The sequence below is a fragment of the Osmerus eperlanus genome, chromosome 9, assembly GCF_963692335.1.
Source record: "Osmerus eperlanus chromosome 9, fOsmEpe2.1, whole genome shotgun sequence".
Lineage (NCBI taxonomy): Eukaryota > Metazoa > Chordata > Actinopteri > Osmeriformes > Osmeridae > Osmerus > Osmerus eperlanus.
The window spans coordinates 12,440,076-12,462,429 of NC_085026.1; the positions used below are offsets into that span (position 1 = coordinate 12,440,076).

Genomic DNA, 22,354 nt, shown 5'->3' on the forward strand with positions numbered 1-22,354 from the left:
GCTGTACCACGTGAGAACAGGAAGTTCTTGGTTTGTTGTGACTATATAATTTGTGATGAAATCAAAGGCTATGCATTTGCTACGACCAGATATTATAATCAGAATGTTATAATGCGACTGCAACATTTGATTATTCTTGCTGCTGGTTTTCAAGTTGCTCTTAATATGCATACACCTTTAAACAATTCACAGAATGTTAGGCTAGTCTGTACAGTAGTTATGTATTTGTGATGCTTCCTGTTGACGTCACTAAACATGGCAGCCTACGTGAACTGTGGAAAAGTCCAGTGATAAGCTCCCTGACAAACTTCAGACGAGACCTTAACTCACCATTCGTCTTGATCTTGGAACAAGCAGTTGAAGATCACAGACTAGGGAGAAATACACCATCATCAGATCAGTTCCCTCTTACATAAAGATGACTTCCTTTCTTGCTTTTAGATATTACAAAAATGGAATGTACTATAGCTTTAACAGTTGTAAACATGGCAATGCCCATTTGGTGCCTTACCAAGCCGGAAAGTATCCTGGAGGCCTGTACTACAGTGCCCTTAAGACAATAATTACCTATTGGATGTGGCCTAGCTCAATCACTGTCTTATACTGTATATTTATTACGCTAACAGCTGGTTGAGGCCTGTGCTCGAAAGGGTTAGACTGTGGGACGATGGACATTCTGTTCTTAGCATTGACCTCAGATGACAGATTTGGACTAATCTGTCATCTGAAGCTCTGGGAAAGGGCTTCCACAGGTGTGCTTACTCAGATGCTTTCTCAGAATCACAGAAAGACAGACAGAGGCAGGCCCATATAATGTCATATTGGATAAACTATTGCTTCTTGTTTGCAACCAGAGAAGTAAGGTATGAATCCAGAGGTAGGCTAATAGTTTTGGATGGTTTCCTGAAGCTATACAACAAGGTTGTGGTGTGGTTCTATGCCTTAGTTTTATAGTTCAGCCTTCATACAGAGTTCACTGATATTATAGATAGTGCACAGGCTAGTTCTTATGAAGCACACCCATTAGAGTCATTGTCAGTGTACAGGAGGGCCATAAAAGTAAATAGAACCTGGTTTTCATGACAGCTGTAAACTGTTTTTGAACAAAGCCTTCCGTTGTCCTATCATACACTCTTTATGGTGAATGGTCTTTACAGTGTCACTTCACATGTAACATATTCTTATGTATAAAGGCCTTTACAGACTCAGATGTACAGTGAGTTCCATTACTGTAGAGAAACATACTAACTGTATGCAGGGCTCGCCTCGCAACTAACTTTTTTTTGTTAACTGTCAAAAAATGTCTCTTGGTGTGGCTGTAGTAAACAAGTTTCGAAAGGTTTTACAAATGTTTTTCGAAAAAAAGGTTTGAAAGGTTGAAAAAATCATTGCAATTGATTGAAAAAATCATTGCATCATTGATGAGTACTTTAGCAGGATTCTAATAAACACAGACGTCCCAAAGTCTGTGTTGAACTGTCCAATACATCTTTTTCATCGTCCCCGGGACAACGAGATACCGTTAATTTCAAGCCCTGACTGTATGCCGCATTTAATTCAACTGTAACTTACTAGAATGTAATTTACATGTAAACGCGTCTAATCACATGACTTTGCATAATAAGGCTATGATCTGTGTTACCATAGCATTAAGATAAAGTAAGATGCTGGGTGGAGAGAATGGTTTGATGCCTTGCATTTGGTTTAGGTCACTATAGAGTCAGATACTCTTTTGTCCTGGGTAAATTATTTACCAGCAATTTGTTGATCCAATGGACATGCTCATTGTTCCATCCATAAAGAGATGATAAGTGTTACGATAAGTTTCTCATGAAACAGCCAGGCCCCGCAGAGGTAGTGTATTTGATTTGCACATTGCCCAGAAATGCTATAGGCCTACACTTGTTAGTACGCCATAAAGAAGGGTTGATAAGCATGTCATGTTACCAATGACATACTGTATACAAAGTACTAGGCTAAAAAAGCAGATTAGAGAAGAACACTTTGAACATGAAGAATGGATTGGATTTCTCACTCTCACAGTACAGTATTCTATGTCTTTGAGAGAAGGAAATGATCCTGCTACTACGCTAACCGTTACCTCGCATCGGGTATAGGTCAGTGTAAAATCATCTGACTGCAGCTCTAGAGGTAACAGGTTCAAATGCCCCTCTATTCTGGGTCAAAACCCTCCCTGGACATGGTTGACCCAGTGAATTGTATAGGTGCTGAGTAACCCAGCGAGTGAACACTGAGTCAGCCCCTGATCATCAGCAGTTTCCAATTCTGGTCTCTGGTCTTCGACCTCAATCCCTGATAGGATAGTCTGCTAATTGGATAGTGCAGCCAAGCAAAGGGTACGTTCTGTATGGAAGGTCCTCTATCACTGTAGAGTAAAGGCTGGGGAGAGATCCAGCTCCCAACACTGGCACACATTATAGTCCAATCAGTCGGCTGTGCTTGTTGATGTTTAACATGAAGGATTGATGCACTTTAATAGCCTGCCTTTTGGGAAGGAGAAGCAGTTAGTTCTGCTCTGGTAGACACACATTATTTTGGCCATATTCCTCCCTCCATTACTGCTGAGACAAACAAATTACTTTCTTCAAAATCATGCTCAGCAGTGATACAAAGGATGCCATATTTGCCTGTGGTCATGGATACTGAATCATTAAGGTTCTTATATCTACTTCCTGTTTATGGTTGAATGTGTCCATGCCAACAGGAGTTCATGTGACAGTAGGCTACTTATATTCTTCTCCTGCTCTTCATTGTTGGGAAGCCATTGTTATTCAAACAGCTGGTATACCCTACACCTTATCCACAGGCGCTAGCCACATTATAAAAGTCCCCATATATCTACATGAGTCTTACTAGAAGTCACTGTATAACTATTGTACTGAGTTAACCAGACTGTAATTACTCATCATAAGGCTTACACAGTAGTTGAGTAACTTGATAGCTAGTCCTTCCTGCCTTCATGTAGAGCAAGTAGCAAGTGTTGCTCTTATTATACAACTCATATTCCCGAAATGGTAGGTAAGCAGTAGGCTTTTTTGTTTAAAGTGTGACCATTAACTGGGCATTGTACTTGACTGCAGTTGGGTTTTAGTCTAAAAGTGAATAGCACTGTCGGTCTGTCGGCCAGGAGCTACTGTTGGCTGGCCAAAATGGCCTTTGTCCGGTCTGTTCCCAATGTTTTATTCCTCTTTAAAGGATCAGTCAATCATGATGGAAATAACAAGATCATTGAAGGCAGAACATTCTGATTTAGTCCTTGGTCCAATGGACATTACTGAATGCTTTACATCGGCATGTAGTCCTGTAGGTTTAGAGTGATGTGAGATTGGTATTGTATGATAGTGGCTATCTCGTTGTTATGATCAGTGACCTATGCACTTTGTAAAGCTCTCTCTTGGAAGTCGCTTTGGATAAAAGCGTCTGCTAAATGAATAAATGTAAATGTAAATGATAGATCAGGCAACAGTGGTGTTTAGAAGCAAAAGCTGATCTATATAGCCAAATATGACTCTGGAAAAATCTAGGGAACTATAGTATTTAGGTATTGTTGTTGTCAGAAATGTTACCGTTAAGAAGTTTACTTAAATCAAAAACAAACTGACCACCACTCTCTCTCCTCTGTAGAACCTTCCAGAGCCTGCTGGGTCGCCGTGGAGACAGGTGAGCCATGGAGGACGGGAAGCCAGTGTGGGCTCCCCACCCTACCCACGGGTTCCAGCTGGGCATGATCGTCGACATAGGAGCCGACACACTTACCATCGAACCCTTGAACCAGGGCAAGAGCAAGGTCAGGCACACACACACACACACACACATACACACAACGACACACACAGGTAAATAGATACACGCTAATGCACCCAAACACACACACACACTCGCACACTCACTCTCTCACTCCCCCAGAAATGTATTCTCTGGAGGTTGCAATAACACTGCAATAACAAGTTCCTCTATATTGCCATTAATCGTATAGTAACTATAGCAACTGTAATAAGGCACTTGATGTGTTACGGTTATGGTGTCCTGGCTCTTTGCATAAACCCATTTAAAAAATTGACCTGTAAAACACCAAAAATCAAAGAAGCTGGGTTTTTGTCAAGTTACATCGTGTTTGTAAAACGTGAGGAACGTTAAGCAGCGCTGGTGTGGCATGTCCCTGGCAGCTCAAGGCATCGTTAATAGATAACGAGAGCAGCAGGTGTGCTGATTGTGTTACCTGCAGGGCCGGCTCGTTAGAGGGGAAAATGCCACCTGTTGCATCCAGCCATTAGACTGCTCCCTGGTGACTTGCTTTCACTGGAGCAGCAAGCACAGTCTGGTGCTCACAACAACACAAGGGCCTGCAGCAGGAGTTTGCCTTTCATTTTGGCCCTTAAATTGTAAATGTAGCAATTTTAAATGTTTCAATTTCTTGAAAACATTAAAAGGCTTGAAAATATTAGACTTATAGAAAACATTAGACTTATTTACAACATTGGATTTCTCGAAAGCATCAGCAGACAGTGGAGCAGTGCCTAGGCCTGTGTGGGTCTTAATGAGTGTATTTCACTGTTCAGTTGCGCTCATTAAAGCCCAAGCTGAGTCTATTACCCTGTCCCCAGACCAGTCAGGCCCTGGTTTATCTAAGGTTCTCCTGTGTTCTCTCTAGAAAGCTAGCCCAGGGTGTTCTCACACATTGTGCCTGCCAGCCCTTGTTGTTGAGTTGAAGTGGCAGGCACACAAAGCATATTCTGTTTGTGCTTACTGCTTGTTTTATTCCAGTAAACCACATAACTCTCTCACACACACACACACACAAACACGCGCAGACAGGGTTGGAGAGATCAAAGGCAACAAAAAGGGAATGTGACCTTCGATAGAGGGGGCCATTTTTGATAGGATAGGCCTATATTGTAAAGCTATTAAAACAACTACGACCCCATGGCAATTAGGCTACAGTGCATTGTATACTGTTCTATCTGTCTCTGTCCTAGTGGAGGGAGGTATGTCGGCCTATATTAGTGTGTTACTGTGAGAGTTGTGAATAAAAGGCTTCATCTGCCTTTAACTATTACTTCATAATTTCAGTCAGTCCACATATTTCTCTCTCCCTGCAGTCTTTGTTCCTCTCTCTTTTTCTCAATTATTTTAGTGTTCTGCACACAACAAACACAGAGGCACACAGACACCACAGCAACTCAGATCCTGTTTCTCTGCCTTGAAATTATTTATTAGGCTGCCATGTCAGTCGCCGTGTTTCTCACACACGCTGCTTGTTCCTTTGAATTTATTTCCATGAACTCAGCCACTCTACAATAGCTAGAGGAGAATAGCTGTGACTTATTGAGCTGGGGAGCTCTGACAGAATGCTCTATCACTTTGATCGGGAAATAAAATGCATTTTTTATGTTTATGTTGGCCCCTTTTCAGTTGGTAATACATCCTTTGTTTTAGATTTGTGCTTTCTAAAGAGTAAACTGCAGTTAAACTAAAGACGCTTATCAAATGGGAATGCAGTTGTAAGTGGATGTGGGGATAGTGTATGAACTGATGATCTACAGAAGCGCCGTTTAAAAGAACACACACAAGGCGTTTAAATGGAAGATCTTTTACTGACAGGTTGTGCATTTCTGATGTTGCAGAGCTTTCTGGCTCCTATGAACCAAGTCTTCCCTGCTGAAGAGGATGTCAACAAGCATATGGAGGACAACTGTAAGTTCACATACACACACACACATGCACCACATACACACACTGCACATACAACCATCTTTCATCCTCAAGCAAGCATTTTTAGTCTTTTAGATATATTATAACCATATTTTTTCGGTTTTGCATATTTCCTCTTTGCAGGCTCTCTTATGTACCTCAATGAAGCCACACTTCTCAACAACGTCAGAGTGCGGTATAGTAAAGATAAGATCTATGTACGTTTACCTGCTGTTAACTTGATATGAACCTCAAACATGTGTCTCAACAGACATGTTGAATAAACACATGAACAGAAGATAACACAGCAATGTCTGCTTTTTTCACACAGACGTATGTGGCCAACATCTTGATAGCAGTGAACCCCTACACTGACATCCCCAAACTCTACGCTCCAGAGACCATTAAGTCGTACCAAGGGCGGTCCCTGGGCACCCTACCCCCTCATGTATACGCCATTGGTAAGACCCCTGATAGATCTGCGAAACTTATAGTTCGTTACTGATTAATGGACTTGTCTAGTTTGGGTCGGCTTGATTTCAAGTTAAAGTCAGTGAACTTGAATTGAGATTTATTCAATTTATTCAATTCAATTTATTCAATTTTTCCCATCCGGAAGAACTGAATGGTTTGTGAGGTATTGACGCATTCATAATGATTCAGTATTCCTCCCATCAGGCTTTGACAGACCAATGAGGGATGTTGTTGTTGTTGTCTCTTCTCAGCTGACAAGGCCTACAGGGACATGCGTGTACTGAAGATCAGCCAGTCCATCATCGTGTCTGGAGAATCTGGAGCTGGGAAGACTGAGAACACCAAGTTTGTTCTCAGGTCTGTTCCCAAATGTGACACCATTGTAATAAGACACAGGGTAGAATCCAAGTGCAGAGTTTACGTCGTAGAGTAATCAGCGTCATGCCAGTGTAGTAAGCACAGGCAGACAGGGCAGTACAGGTTATCCATAAATGTTATGCTAGGCAAACTATCGGTCAGGAAACCCACTGGGACTGAGCTACAACTGAACAAGACTTTGCAAAGAAGGTATATATATACACACAATATTAAACTAGACACAGGTGCCAGCAATTAATCTAATACTCCTAGGAGACGGAGCGCGGTGTCCTGGTAGGTTGAGCAGAGGACCCTGGCATGACAACCAAGGCCTTATTAGAACGTCATACCTTATTAGAATGGCCATCTTTAACAATTAAAAGTGTTGTAGTTATATTTTAACCCATAGTAACTTAATAATTGTGGGTTGTCCCCATTTCTTTGTTGCTCTGTAGATATCTGACTACGTCATATGGGACTGGTCAAGACATTGATGAGAGAATTGTTGAAGGTATGGTTTAACCCATGATGTGACTAATATGCATTTTCATCCTAATGTTTTCCTATCAGCTAATGTTCGTCTGATGATGGTCTAGTTTGAGACATAATTCATCTTGAGTTTTGATGATGTTAACTGTGTGATTCAAAATTTCCAGCCAACCCCCTGCTAGAGGCTTTTGGAAATGCAAAGACCGTCCGGAACAACAACAGCAGTCGTTTTGGGAAGTTTGTAGAAATCCACTTCAATGAAAAGGTATTCATTTATCCAGCCTTTCTGAGAATGCCACACATCAAACAGAAAAAACACAACAGTACAATTTCTAGCTCACGTTCATCATTGCTGTGTGTTGCCTCTGTCCTGGTTAATTAATGTGTGTGCCAGAATGCAGTGGTTGGTGGCTTTGTGTCTCACTACCTGCTGGAGAAGTCGAGGATCTGCATGCAGAGTAAGGAAGAGAGGAACTACCACATCTTCTACCGGCTGTGTTCCGGGGCCACCGAGGACATCAAACACAAACTGCATCTCGACTCCCCTGACAGTTTCAGGGTCAGTGGTCCAGCATGGAGCTGAATGTGCCACCCCTCCCTCCCCCGCCCACACACACACACACACACACATAGTATACACACACACACGTACACACAGGACAAGCACACTCCCATTCTTTCTTTCTCTCTCTCTAACTTGAGAGAGTGAAATGATGGCCCCTTTTCAAAGCTGAAATAGTACAAGGATGTCAACACTAATATGTCCACCCTGCTTGATTGGGCAGTAAAGTAGTGATAAACAACTGTCTGTTCATCATCTGCTCGGCTGCCAACATTCTTTAGCAATGAGACAAACTGTTTACTGACAGAAGAAAAAAAAATACTGGGAAAAATTCATCCCAGTCACTGTGAGACAGTTCTGTAGATGACCACTAGATGTCACATGAAGATAAAAATCCTCCAGCTGAACTTAGTGACTTCAGCCATTCTGCATGTGCTAGGCAATGTGCCTGTCATTGTGCTGCTGTTCCCAGTGGAGTTGGTGAAAAAGTATTTTAATGACATTAGTGCTTGTGAGACAACAATCCTAGACACCTTTCCTGAGGTGATTGTTTCGTGTCACCTCTCAAAACAACATTAAATTCAACATCATCTCGCCTTTAGCGGTGCTTTTGTTAGCCGTGCTTTTGTGTAACAGTGTCATTATTGCAGGTCTCTAAGGCAACACCCATTTCAACAGAGGCAATTTACTGACACACAAACCAAATCAAGTATGAAACAATACTGGGATATATGAGACACTTTTCTTTGACAGAAACAATACTGATGTGGATTCCACCCCCACTCAACCACCCCTAGTTTTAACATACTGTATCTTTATGTGATTAATACTAATTTATGTGTGTGTGTTTGTGTGTTTTGCCTTTCTTGAAGTATTTGAATCGAGGATGCACCAAGTACTTTGCCAGTAAGGACTCGGATAAACAAATCATGCAGAACCGCAAGAGTCCTGAGGTACTGTGCCCTTATCTAACTGTCTCTCCTTCTGTCTCTCTCTTCCTCCGACTATCTTTCTATCCCACTCCCTCATATTGTCTCTCTCCCTCCAACTGTCTCTCTCTCTCTCCCTCAAACTGTCTCTCTCTGCCTCCAGCTGTCTCTCTCTCCCTTCAACTATCTCTCTATCTCTCTAACTGTCTTTATCCATCATACTGCAGCGATTCCCAACCTGTGGGCCGCGTCCACTAGTGGTCCGTTAGGGTAATGCAGGTGGGCCGCCAAACCAATGAAAAATAAAATATGAAAAATAAATATATATCAAAATATTTATACTGTTAGACTAAAACAATGAAAAACTTTGACGTTAGCCCAACTGACATTTCCACTTGCCAACGTCCACTATGCACACATTACTTCCGCATATTGTATAATCTAGGTTAACAACTTCCGGTAGCTTGCAGTTACGTTAGTTCTGGCTCACAAATGCCGTTTTTTACGAGGAGTTCGGGTTAGCTATTGTTAGTAGCTAGTTAACGTAACCCATTCTGGTTATTAAAAGTCATGTTTATAACTTGTGTGAACTCTTGGCATTAACTTGAGGGAAAGCTCCTAGGGTGAATTTCCATTATTAAATAGAAGTGGAGGTTTTTTTTTATAAAATGATGCATCAACGATCATTTGTTATTCCAGAGAAATTGGCTTGGGTCTGTGTCTTGATAAATTATGAAAGATTGGTATTTTTATCACTGTGTGCCTTGTCCCTTCAGGATGCGTAATTTTTTTTTTTTTTAAAGCTGTGAAGAATAGGCATGCTGTTCTTGCCCTTAGGGCATTACAGACACAGTATTTCTCCATTCTTGTTGTGGAAAATTCCCTCTTGTTTGCTGATGAAAGTTTTGTGCATCTAAAATTAAGGAGGAACTCAGGTAAGGGCAGCACGTGTTTTTTGCTAATAATGTTCCTCCCTAAGGACCTCCAAAAGAGGAAAGAAGTAACACTTTTTCGTATAGTTACCACACACCCATTCTTTAACACCAGTGTGAAGGGAGCTTGAAGGCTGTCTGATGTCACTAATCATAATTTTTTCTGCCCTGCCTCGTGTGTGTGTAACACAGGATGATAAGGTGATAAGATGCTATTATTTCCTAACAGGAGACGCTGCTCTTTGTGATAAAGTCTATGTACTGTGAACACTGTAACGACACAGACATGCTTTGAAGCCGTAGTGCTAACAGGAACTCTGCGTGCGGTGTCTTTTTCTCTCTGTTTCTGCATGTGTGTTTGGGTGAGGTGGGGACTGGGGAGGAGGGGAGGCCTATTTCAAAGGATGTTGAATTGTTCTGACTTATCCACCGTAGAATGTCACTGCGTGGCGCAGCATAATAATAATAGCAATTTAAAAAACGTGTTCATTTAGAAGACGCTTTTATCCAAAGCAACGTACAGGGGGAGGTTTGGAATGTACAACCTCTTAAAGGCAGGGTAGGTAAGTTTTGCGAAACTAGCAATTTTGGCTTGAGTTTGAAAGTGTCCTACCCAAAATACCCGACCCCCTCCCTTTATTTCATTAAACATTCTCAGAAACACGATCTACCCTGCCTTTAAGCTGCAGTTAAAGGATCTACCTTTGAGCTAAACTGAGCTAGTCCCTGTTGGCATCAGCCAATAGAAATAAAGGAGATGATCCTGTACTATTTAATATTCTAAGCCATGTTATACAGTACTGTAGATGGTTGGCTTAAATATTTCAGACATTCCAGTCTGTTGTGCAGTATCATCCGGTGACATTTTCTGGTTTTGCTTTTGCACTAATATAACCCTCACTATAACCATAAATATTAAATAAATGTAACTGTTACAGTTTACTGGAGTACAGTAACATCTGTTCTTATTCATGGACAGACAATTTCCAATGGTGATTTCTGGTCATTTCTCATCATTTCTGGTTGTAGGAGAGGGGGAGTGGTTTAGCATTTTGCTAAATCACACAAGGCTACTGTAGAGCAGAAGCCTTGGTTTTGATGGCTGTTTGTGGTGTGGCAATCTGAAACTAAACTTTAGTGTGCTTATCATCAGGCTCTATAGATATGCTACATTTTATTAAACTTAATGTTTCCCTTCAAACGTTGAAGGGAGCAGTTGAGCCATACTGTTTTTCATAATGAGCGTGGAGCTTCCAGTAAGAGTTCTAATTGTTTCTGCTGTGGACCCCAGCATGTGAAGTTGGGGGCCCTGAAAGACCCTCTGCTGGATGACCTGGGAGACTTCAACCGGATGTGTGGGGCCATGAAGAAGATTGGACTGGACGACACAGAGAAGCTGGACCTTTTCCGGGTGGTAGCTGGGGTGCTCCACCTGGGCAACATCGACTTTGAAGAGACAGGGAGCACCTCAGGTGAGCTTCAAAGTAGTATGCTGGCTCTCCCAAGAAAACACAACTCAAACACACTCCCTGGATCTCTGGTATACACACACACATTCTCACACAACGTCACACAAACACTCATCCTCACATGCAGGCTAATTAGTGCTAAAGCCGTGAAAGAGCTTTTTAATGAGGTGCCAGCCCCATAGCTTAGACATACTGTTGGACCTACTGTGTCTCTGAGGGACGGTGACGGTCTTCCTAATCAGGCACGAAAGCCCATCACACACATATTTACATTTATGCATTTAGCAGATGCTTTTATCCAAAGCGACTTCCACGAGAGAGCTTTACAAAAGTGCATAGGTCACTGATCATAACAACGAGATAGCCCCAAACATTGCGAGCAACCAAAACATGAATCATACATTGTATGACTGGCACTTGGTTTCAGCCTGATGCTGAAACCAAGTGCCAGTCAGTGTCCCTGATGGAGGTGGGGAGTTGATTCCACCATTGGGGGGCCAGACAAGAGAAGAGCTTGTGTTGGGACTGGGCGCTCTTGAGCAGTGGGACCACCAGACGGCTGTCAGAAGAAGACCGCAGGTGGACACATACACACACTGTATGTGTTTCTCCTGGGTTCTTCAGATCTCTTCCATGTCCCACAAATGACAGTGGCTAACTCGCATCAGACCTCCACCTCTACCCCACACCTCACAGTGTGCTCTCTAGGCTTTGGGAGCTCTGTGGGGGGCCTAATGATGTCATAGGCTGTACCTTTGTACTCCCCCCCTCCACTTGCTCTTTCCCAGCATCAGTCTTCCATTGCTGTGTCTGGATCTCCATCTCTCTTTTTCTCTTTAACTACAGCCCCTAGTAACTCACAAGCATCATTTCAGATACATCTGTTGTGAAAATGTCTTCGTTTATTTTTTGTACACAAAGGATAATTCCAGCATGTTCCAGCAAACCTCCCAAATCTGCCAAAGCTGGATTTTGGTCTCTCATCTGGAAAGGATGCATTTCGGCAGCTAATCTCCTCCCATCTGTGACCATCTGTCTTACTGTTCTAAAAGAAGCTGTACAATATGTGTATTTCACGGTCTGCTTGAATTAAGCCTTATCCTGCAGTATATTCACAGTATGACACGGATATGCTTCTACAATCCCTTTGCAAAGATTTCTGAGAGGAAATGCTACCTATTATATACTTGTTGTCAACGCTAGATTGTAAAGTTATTTTGTAGACTTTGATTACTGACTTTGTAGACCAGATTACTGGATCTGACTGCATGTGTGTGGTTGTGTATTTGCATGTGTATGTGTGTGTGCCAGGTGGCTGCATCCTGAAGAACCAGTGTGGCCAGACTCTGGAGTACTGTGCTGACCTGCTGGGGCTCGACCAGGAGGACCTGCGGGTCAGCCTCACCACCAGGGTCATGCTCACAACAGCAGGGGGCACCAAAGGAACAGTTATCAAGTAAGGTCCGCCACTCTTCTGAAGCAGCGCTACGCCTCATTACTGCTGCTACGCTGGAGCCCAGGGCCAGGGGTCACCGTGGCAGCGTGTGGCGGGCTCACACCATGCACATGAACACCATGGCTGAGAGCCAGTGTTGAGACTTCTGCTGTTAGTTTATTTAGCTCAGTTGATTGTGATGTAATTGCAATTATAATTCCTAGCTACTTGTTGATATCTTCACCTTAGCCATTGTAGTATTGCTCGAACTACATCTGGGTCATACAGTACCATTTTGATAGGTTGCACATTGGCTGTGACTATTGGCACCGACCAGGTTCTAGTCTCTGACAGACTAGTCACATGTCCGACTCATGCTGGTCAATGAAGGTGCTAAATATAGCTAATGATGGCCAGATCTAAATTGTTAAATCAACCCTGACACTCTTAAGCAGGCAGAGTGACTGAGTGTAGCTGGCATCTAAAGCCAACGGGATCCCAACATGGTAAGGAGCTACTGGATACTTTATATATACAGATTGCATAAGAGGGCAAGACTTAAGACAAAGTCTGTTAGACTGCATATGTAGACTTTGAGGGAACGCAGTAAAGTATTTGACCTGCAGGACAGGCTGAAGGTTGTATCTAACCCCACCCTCATGTAACAACAATAGTATTCATTTAGATCCAGTTAAGAGGCAGACTAGGTTACCATTACTATATGTGCCTGCTGTAGGTAAACAATAAACAACATGTGGATGTTGTGGAAGGGTGGAATGTTGTGGTGCCGCGCGAGAGCTTAAATGAGGAGGCCACAGTGGGGTATTGATACGACTCACTCTTGGGTTTGAGTGATGGGGTCTGGCCCGGCATGGCCTACCAGATGAATATTTCAGCAGGCCCAGCTGCTGAACTGGCCTGGAAGTGTTCTCTCCACATGAATAATGCAGCTTTATCTGAGGAGACTGGAGATGGCGGAGCGAGTGAGAGAGAAAGGGGAAGAGAGAGAGAAAAAGACAAAGAAAGAAGACAAAGAAAGGGCAATGTGAGCCTGATGCCTGGAGAGCAGGTGGGGATGGGTGGGACTGGGGAGGGGTGGTGGAGGTACAGAGTCATATCATTAGGCCGACCGACAGCACTCTTTACCCTGAAGGACACGGGGGGGGGGGGGGCCAGGGTGGAGGTGGAGGTCTGCGGGTCTGGAAGGAGTCCCTAACTGTCATGTCTGTAGCATGGCGAAGATCTGAAAAGCAAAGCCCTGGGGAGTCACATGTGAGGAGGATGAACGATGGATTCCTTCAGGCCTGATGCTGAAACCAAGTGCCGGTACATTCCAGTGCATTTTCCTGGGATTGGCTGATGGCCTAGTGCTACTGTAGATTATGGATGACATTGACTTGAAGCAGATTTCAAAGCGAATAGATGGGAGAGAGGGAGAAGCAAAAGAAAGATGGCGTTTGAAGCTAAATACACTCTACTTCTTCCTTAAAGGGCCATGCCTTGAAGCTTGGCCAAATGCTAAATGGCATACCACACCCTATCAGAACTCCCTTCAGAGCTGCTCTTTGTTCATGCCTTAAACCTCTCTAAATATTTAAACCCATAGTGTTGGAGGGAACCGACTGACAGCCAGGCAAAGTGCAGGGGCCACTTTCAGCTTTAATGCAGCGCTAAACCTCAATAAAGTGTAACTACATATCAGTTCCTATGTAACTACAATGTTGTTTTCTATAGGTATTGTTTTGTATCTCTGTCGTAGTTAATGTGACCATGATAAAGTGTTACCAGAGAGAGCGCTAAACAAGGACAATTTAAAACAATATGTACAATGTAAGAAATTCCAAAACACGTTTCTATCAATGAAGAGGTTTAATCAAGACAAGGTGTCCCCCAGTTTAAGCTTCCCATTGACCCAGGAGAGAACACATTAGTCCTGTCCTAGCTACTTTACACTGGCTCCCTGTTACCTTCAGAATTGACTTTAAGGTCCTTTTCCTCACATACAAAGCTCTACACGGACAAGGACCTAGCTACATTGCTAACTCCTTTATAAACTACACACCAGCTAGAACACTGCGATCATCAAATGCAGGCCTATTAGAGGTCACCAGAAGCAGTCATAAGAAGATTGGTGATTCGGCCTTTGTCAATTACGCCCCAAAACTATGGAACAAATTACCCATAAATATTAGGGAAGCAAACACTCTAGACATTTTTAAAAGACAGCTTAAAACCTACCTTTTTACCAAAGCATTTAAGTAATTTTATCTCAAAAGGGTTTTCCTACTTTTTAAAGTTGTTTTCTCTCTTGAACAGAGATCTTATTGGGATTTTTATTTTTGTTTGAATTGTTTATCACTTGTATTATTGTTTTTATTGATTTTATGTAAAGCACCTTGAGCTACAATTCTTGTATGAAATGTGCTATATAAATAAAGTCTTACTTACTTACTTACTCTCCCTCAGGGTGCCTCTGAAGGTGGAGCAGGCCAACAATGCCCGGGATGCGCTGGCCAAGGCCGTCTACAGCTGTCTTTTTGATCATGTGGTCAAAAGGGTCAACCAGTGCTTCCCCTTCCAGACCTCCTCCAACTTCATAGGAGTGCTGGACATCGCTGGGTTCGGTAAGTCAAGTGTGACAGAGGGGATTTGTTAGCTGTTAGTGTGTGAAGATTCAGTTCTTCTATCCTCCTGTGTTAATGCCACAGCACAAGGTAAACAGGCTGAGGCAGTCTTGAGGTGTCTAGGAGATCTGACTTTGAACCTTGTATCCGGGTGTTTTCCTTTTGAAAGTGCCGCATAATTAAATCATGTTTTTTCCCTCTCCTCTCAGAGTATTTTGAGCACAACAGCTTTGAGCAGTTCTGCATCAACTACTGCAACGAGAAGCTTCAGCAGTTCTTCAACGAGCGTATCCTGAAGGAGGTGAGGGCCAAAAAGACCAGGCCTGTATATCTGTCTGGTTTTCTGTCTGTGTCTCTGTCTGCCTGCCTGTCTGTGTGTGGGGGTCTGTCTATCTATCTGCATGTCTGTCTGCATGTCTGTCTGTCTCTTTTGCCTTGCACACACCACCTTTCCTCAGCATCTGTCCCAGTGAAGTGAGCGGTGTCATTAGATCCCTGTAGATGACAAGGCTTTTTTCTCCCCGGGGGTCTCCTGTTTTATTCATATCCAAGTTCTCCAGTTAAACACCAACAGTCAATTCCAGATATTTCATCTCTGCGTTTGAATCACTCGGGGGTGGTGTGTTTGAAATACAACAACACAGAGATTGGAAGTGAATTTGTGTCCTCATAAAACAAAGATATACCACAGAGAAGCATTTTTAGATAACAGACAGTACTGTAGGGATCCTTGAGGGTTTAGGTTGGTTGAGGGGCAGTTCTATGGGCGTATGTGAAGCCCTCTGTGACATGCTTGCGTGTAAAAAGGGCTATACAAATACATTTTATTTTATTTAGGGATGGTTGGTTTGGGTGATTTGTGGATTTAATATTGAGAGTGTTGATGATATGTCTCTGTGTTTCCAGGAACAAGAGCTGTACCAGAAAGAAGGACTGGGAGTGAATGAGGTCCATTATGTGGACAACCAGGACTGCATAGGTGGGTATTGCTACCCAGTCAAGCTCTCAGTCTCAGACTCCAGTAACCACATCACACACTGGGCACATTTAGCATGTCCCTGTTGCACACAAAACTAGTTTGAACACTGAAGCAGTGAAAAATGAGACATCCTAAGCAAGAACGTCGCACTTTAAATTTCTCAACTCAACGCAAGGTGCAAAGTCAAACTTCCCAAGAGTGGGCTCTCTCACAAACTACGTTACTGTAGGAAATATGGGTCAACAGTGGAAAAAATAGTTTATGGGTCAGCTCACTGTATCTGGATACGTTCAAGGTCAGGGCTAAGGAAGGACTGTTATAGAAAGGAGAAGAATAGAACTGTCTGGGAAGACTGCTGACTGGAGAGTTGGTCATGAGGGAGCAGAAGAGTGTGTGGGGGGGAGAAGGGGGGGGGTTGTAGGGGTGTGTGTGCGGATGTGGCTGCTCGTGTGGGTTTGTGTATGCCAGCAGCTGACTGGGTTTGAATGTCTGCAAGTGTGTTTTTGTTGGTGGCTTTTCAATTTAAAGATTGCTATAACATTCCCATGGAGGTTTTCCCCTTCTGAGAGAGCAATCTCTGCTCCACTCTCAGCCACGAGAGACTAACACGCATTACATTCTCGGCAGCTCTGTAATTACAGATTAGAAAGGTGCAAGGCACTATTCTGGGCCATTAATTACTTTAAGTACATTTACTCAGCTTATGTTTTGTTGCACTTGACAGTACTAGGGAGCCGCTCAAAATCTGACATGAAAACAACTTTCCCTGTCTACCTGAAGTGGGCTGATGACATCACCCAGATCGCCTCTGTTGTTAACTATAGTTTAGTTTTGTTGTTTGATTTGGTTTTTCACAATCCCAACAACAAGGAATGAGAGTGAACACTGAGGACTGCAAGGTGAGGTGAAGCATTCACATTAGTATTTGAAAAAAAGGCTGATTATTCAGGTGCTAGGTTAACTGACAGCCATGAATAACATTTATGACTTGCTAATGACCGGCTGCCTGTCCATTAGTTCGCTCATCAATCCAGGGGATTTATTCACAGGTGCTTCTTCATGCAGATCTATCAGCACGCTCCTGTCAGATCCCATTCCAAACAGTGTACTGTATGAATAATTCAAGTGGCATGATGATAATCCAGATAAACATGTATTGTGTCTCTAATTGCATTTCCAAACTCTCAGAAACAAAACATGGTGGAAGTGCAGCGTATAATGCTCGTCATATCCAGAAGAAAAACATTTAGATGATAGCAACATCATGTCCCTTCCTTTTCTGAGATAAAGCAGAGAATGTTGTTGTTGTACCATGTGGAAGTAGCCCAATGCGTCACATGAGCACTGGTATTCATAGTATGCATTTAAAGCATGAATAGCATTTAGACCATTTGAGGTCTATATCTTCAGTGACAGTGTCTAGTTAACTACTGTAGTATGACAACAATGCACCGCATGATAAGTAATAAATGGGTCGATTCATTGTAAATCTGAATTAGTCAGTGAGTTTGTTACCTTGATTTAAATTCTTAAGGGTCTGGATTCAGACTATAATCCCAGTGTGATGTTTGTTTGTAGACCTGGTGGAAGCCAAACTGGTGGGCATTCTGGACATCTTGGATGAGGAGAACCGTCTGCCTCAGGCTAGCGACCAGCACTTTGCAGACACAGTCCACAGCAAACACAAGGACCACTTCAGACTGACGGTGAGATGCACCAGCGCTCCATGCATTTATTAAGTTCATTTTCCCTTTGTTTTGGAATTGCAGGGTTCGTCTGTCATAGAGACTCCTGGGCTTTGTAGGAATACTTTTGTTCAAATAAAGTTATTTCTCTCTTCCCACTTCTTGTCACTTTCTACTCTGCTTTTAATTGATGCCTCCCGCCCCCTCCGTCTTTCTCCCTCTCTTGCCCCACCCCCCCCCCCCCCACCCCCTTCCTCTCCTGCTTTGCTGCTATCATCCTCAATGTTCTTACCTCATCTCTCGGTTGTTTATGCCTCCCACACCAAGCCCACAGACTTTGGCAGATAATCGTTTTTTTCTTTCATTATTATGCTTGCTTGCCTTCAGAAAAGAAAAGAAAAGATCATCTTAAGGCACAGCCCCAGTGTTTCCCTTTTTCTCTCCCTCTTTCTTTCTCACCCTATCTCTGGAACATTTGTTCCACACTCTGGAAGTTGTCTACAGGCGTGAAATCCTCTTTGAGATTCAGTGCAGCTATCGATTTGCATCCCGGCAGATTATTCAACCCCTGTCAGCAGATGGGCTTATTAATCATAGCTTTCATATTCTAATGAGGTCTGTTCTTTACATTTCATATAGTCATGCAATATTAATCATTGTCTGAAACACTATGATAATGCAGGGTTGGGTAAGTATCCAATTGTGTCCTGAACACAATGTAAAACCATGAGAGCTTGCAGTTGTTCTTTGGCATATTGTCTCAGTGTTGGTACAGCTGGACAAGTGAACCGCTGAAACCCTGTGAGGCTTAGTGAACACGGACAAGGCCTAGTCCTAAACTACTGCACGCTTTTATCCATCATTGAAGTTTTATATGAGACACAATCCACTTCCAGTAAACTCAACCTGCAATAAAATACACTAAGCTAAAGATGTTGGTTGCCACCCCAGGTCCCCAGGAAGTCCAAGCTTGCGGTCCACAGGAACGTCCGAGACGACGAAGGCTTCATCGTCAGACACTTCGCTGGAGCTGTGTGCTACGAAACGGTAAACAGCCTGGAATACATCTCTCTGCAGCTGGAGGGCCTGATTCTAAGTGGGGGCAGAGCTATGAGCGATCCTGAAAATCCTGTTATACCTGGAACAGAGGGTGAACACTTAACAAGTTTCATTAAACTTCAACATTGCCATAACTGTCTAGCAATTAAAAGTCCTCGGTAGCTGCCAGTGTTATTGTAGTAAACAGTATCCCTGACTCATTTATTCAGTGTAAACATGGCTGCTCGTACTTGTTTTCTTAGCCTGAATATGCAAAGGAGCCTGTTTAGGTGTCTGATATGGGTTTCAGTTGTCTCAGTGCACAATTTGCTTGATGTGCTGGATTATTTGTATACTTTGTATTCATTTCCAATAAGAGTATGTGTGTCCAGATATGGACATAATGACATATGTATGTCAACATATCTATGTGTGTGTGTATGTGTGTGTGCGCGTGATGTGGACTGTATGTGCATGTGCCCGTGTCTCCAGACCAAGTTTGTGGAGAAGAATAATGATGCCCTGCACATGTCCTTGGAGAGCCTGGTGTGTGAGTCCAAGGACAAGTTTGTCAGAGAACTGTTTGAGAACTCCAGCAATTCAAAGGACTCCAAGCAGAAGGCTGGCAAGCTCAGCTTTATCAGCGTGGGGAACAAATTTAAGGTGAGTGACACTTTGACTCAGTGCTGTCAATATGTTTCTACTATTCACTACTATGTCAACCTTACTAATATATCCATGTCTACTAGTTTTTTTGTGAGTGGACTTATTCTATCCTGATGGTGATGGTGTGTCTCTTTCATTGGTCTGTTTCCTCCTGCTAATGGACCCGACCACTCTCCTTTCTTCCATTTTCTTCCCCCTTTCCGCCCAGAACTTCTCCCTTCCCTCCTTTTCCCGTGAGCATCCTTCCTGGATGGATGGATAAAACTGGATAAAGTCAGTTTGAGGTATTTAGAGAGGCTGTGAGAAAGGACAGATTGAAAAACTGAAAGCAGAAAGAAAGTGGGGGAAAAAGAACCTCTTGTGAGATCATTTTAAGTAAGCCAGGAACAGAAGGTCAGCAGGCTTATGTTTAGGAACCCCGTCACTCGCTCAGAGCCAGGGATAACGTTTGCCTGCTCTGTTACCCTGTTCTCACCAATGTTCTATGGCGTGGCAGGTTGGATATGTCAAGGTTTTCTATGAGAAAAAACCCCAAGAAGAAACAGAAAATACAAACCTGCCCCGATTGTCTAATCCTTCCAGCTAATTAATGCTATCCTCCATACTGTTCCCTCCCCTGAATACATCAAGCCACAGTATTGTCTTTGCTCTATTGTCTGTGTGCTGTGGGGCTTGTCCTGCTGTCTTCAGTCTATCACTAATGCATTACACATGCAGACAGCAAAGATCAAACCTCACTGCAGTTCCGTTTGCACTGAAACATTGACATGCTCTCACGTATAAGTTGTCTTTAACCCAGTTGTGTTTGATGACGTCAGTAATTATCTCCTCCCCTGTTGCCAAGTCCTTGAATCCCCTTGGTCCCCCTCCTTCCTCACACCTTACACCTCCCTCATCCTCCCTCACCCCTCCCTCCTCCTCCCTCACACCTCCCTCATCCTCCCTCACCCCTCCCTCCTCCTCCCTCACCCCTCCCTCCTCCTCCCTCACCCCTCCCTCCTCCTCCCTCACCCCTCCCTCCTCCTCCCTCACCCCTCTGCCTGTCTGAGAGCTTCTGTCCCTCACCTGTTGGCATGGAGGCGAGACAGATGCATGCGTGCATTTACACGCATGCATCGAGGATGTGCATGATGGAAGTCATCCAGTCAGTCATGCTGCGAGCCTAACAGCAGTGTACAGCTGTGCGGGGTGAGTCTGTGATGCCACGCTGTTAACCAGCCTTCCTGTTTCCGCTCCTGTCCTCAGACCCAGCTGAACCTGCTGCTGGAGAAGCTACGCGGCACTGTGAGTAGCTGCACCCGCAGCCAGCTTCTCCCACACGCACCTCACCGGCAATTACTGTCGACGAAGGAAGGTTTCAGAGCCTGTTAGTGTGGCTCCTGGAACTCGGTCTCTCTGTCTCTCTCTCTCTCTCTGTCTCTCTCTCTCTCTCTCTCTCTCTCTCTCTCTCTCTCTCTCTCTCTCTGAGGGCTTTTAAAAAGCATCCAAAATGAGAGTAGAACTTTGATACACCTACAGCTAAACACTGTGGTCGTCGTAAACAGCCTCTGATATGACCGATGTCTCCCTAGGATGAAGACGTGTAGATGTTCAATAACTGATGTTTGACTCTAAAGGGCTCCAGTTTCATCCGCTGTGTGAAACCCAACCTGAAGATGGTGAGCCACCAGTTTGAAGGAGCCCAGATTCTTTCCCAGCTGCAGTGCTCAGGTATAATAAACCAGTGTAGTCATATCGGTCATTATACTACAGCACAAAGGAGAAGCTGTGGAATGGCTATGATCAAGAGCAGTGTGTATACAAGGTCTGTCTTGCTAAAACAAGTCGATTACGATGCAGTCTCATCATTGACAGTAGTGTGCAAAAGTCTTTGGCCACTTTAGAAAGTTCATTGGCCACTTCAGGGTATATTCTAGTAATTGTGTGTTTTATTGTTTTGTTACTTGTTTTTAAACTAGTCACTAAGGGGTCACATCTCTCTCTGTCAGGTATGGTGTCAGTGCTGGACCTCATGCAGGGCGGCTTCCCATCCCGAGCCCCCTTCCACGAACTCTACAACATGTACAAGCAGTACATGCCTGCCAAACTCACCAGACTGGACCCCAGACTCTTCTGCAAGGTGGCTCTCCCAAACACTAGCTCCTTACTCTCACAGGCTGGGCCAAGAATACATATGCGTTAGACTTGTAAACAAATAAACAAAATCGGTGGATTGGAAACTGTAAGGCTGTTTGATTGTTTTGGTTGCCTGGTACCAAGTTCTCTTTATTTTCTCTATAGGCTTTGTTCAAGGCACTGGGCCTGAATGAAAATGACTACAAGTTTGGATTGACCAGAGTCTTCTTCCGCCCTGGAAAGGTAAGATTAGCACTATGCCTCATTCTTCATCCTTTTTAATTGTATTTACAATAAGCTTGCAGGAAATGTTATTTTCCATGTTCATCTCACAAAGCTTTCCTCGCAAGCCACAAAGCTTTGTACCGAACCTCATCTTTCATTTTTGTCACTTATAAAACCAGCCTGTGATATGAATTGAGTGAAGATTACTCTTTGTGTGTGTGTGTGTGTGTGTGTGTGTGTGTGCGCGTGTGCGTGTGTGTGTGTCAGTTTGCAGAGTTTGACCAGATCATGAAGTCTGACCCTGACCACTTGGCTGTGCTGGTGCAGAAGGTCAACCAGTGGCTGGTGTATAGCCGCTGGAAGAAGGTTCAGTGGTGTTCCCTCTCCGGCATCAAACGTACGTAGTCACCTGCTCCTCATCCAATCACACGCATCCTGCACTCCCACACTGGACGTACAACATGCCGCACCACTGTCCGCTCTAAACGGTGATTCAAAGTCGACGCAAACTTGTCAATGAATTTGGATTCAGATTAGATTCAGATTTCACACTGATCACAATGAAAATAACAATAGTTGATCTATTGATTTATCGGAGTGAGCTGTGATGGTGTAGAAGCTTTGAGAAAAATGTCCATCCCAAAGTGTCAAAACAAAGGCAGC

At 43.5% G+C, this 22,354-nt stretch overlaps 1 protein-coding gene across 4 annotated transcripts in view; it reads left to right on the forward strand.

Moving 5' to 3' along the window:
• Window positions 1-22,354, forward strand: part of myo6b (myosin VIb) — a 37,718-nt gene that overhangs the window by 1,281 nt on the left and 14,083 nt on the right. For 3 of the 4 annotated variants that reach the window (XM_062469027.1, XM_062469025.1, XM_062469026.1), the window contains exons 2-23: window positions 3,656-3,808; window positions 5,646-5,715; window positions 5,857-5,930; window positions 6,044-6,173; window positions 6,438-6,543; window positions 6,999-7,054; window positions 7,200-7,297; window positions 7,427-7,591; window positions 8,467-8,547; window positions 10,747-10,927; window positions 12,236-12,380; window positions 14,826-14,983; window positions 15,193-15,284; window positions 15,890-15,962; window positions 17,541-17,668; window positions 18,599-18,694; window positions 19,178-19,348; window positions 20,597-20,635; window positions 20,968-21,061; window positions 21,340-21,470; window positions 21,632-21,709; window positions 21,959-22,088. In XM_062469027.1, the coding sequence (XP_062325011.1) occupies window positions 3,689-3,808; window positions 5,646-5,715; window positions 5,857-5,930; window positions 6,044-6,173; window positions 6,438-6,543; window positions 6,999-7,054; window positions 7,200-7,297; window positions 7,427-7,591; window positions 8,467-8,547; window positions 10,747-10,927; window positions 12,236-12,380; window positions 14,826-14,983; window positions 15,193-15,284; window positions 15,890-15,962; window positions 17,541-17,668; window positions 18,599-18,694; window positions 19,178-19,348; window positions 20,597-20,635; window positions 20,968-21,061; window positions 21,340-21,470; window positions 21,632-21,709; window positions 21,959-22,088 (2,416 nt within the window). In that variant the 5' untranslated portion in view covers window positions 3,656-3,688. Of the gene's footprint in view, window positions 1-3,655; window positions 3,809-5,645; window positions 5,716-5,856; window positions 5,931-6,043; window positions 6,174-6,437; window positions 6,544-6,998; window positions 7,055-7,199; window positions 7,298-7,426; window positions 7,592-8,466; window positions 8,548-10,746; window positions 10,928-12,235; window positions 12,381-14,825; window positions 14,984-15,192; window positions 15,285-15,889; window positions 15,963-17,540; window positions 17,669-18,598; window positions 18,695-19,177; window positions 19,349-19,559; window positions 19,636-20,596; window positions 20,636-20,967; window positions 21,062-21,339; window positions 21,471-21,631; window positions 21,710-21,958; window positions 22,089-22,354 lie in introns of those variants that run through there. The other variant, XR_009931353.1, reaches the window with a different exon arrangement.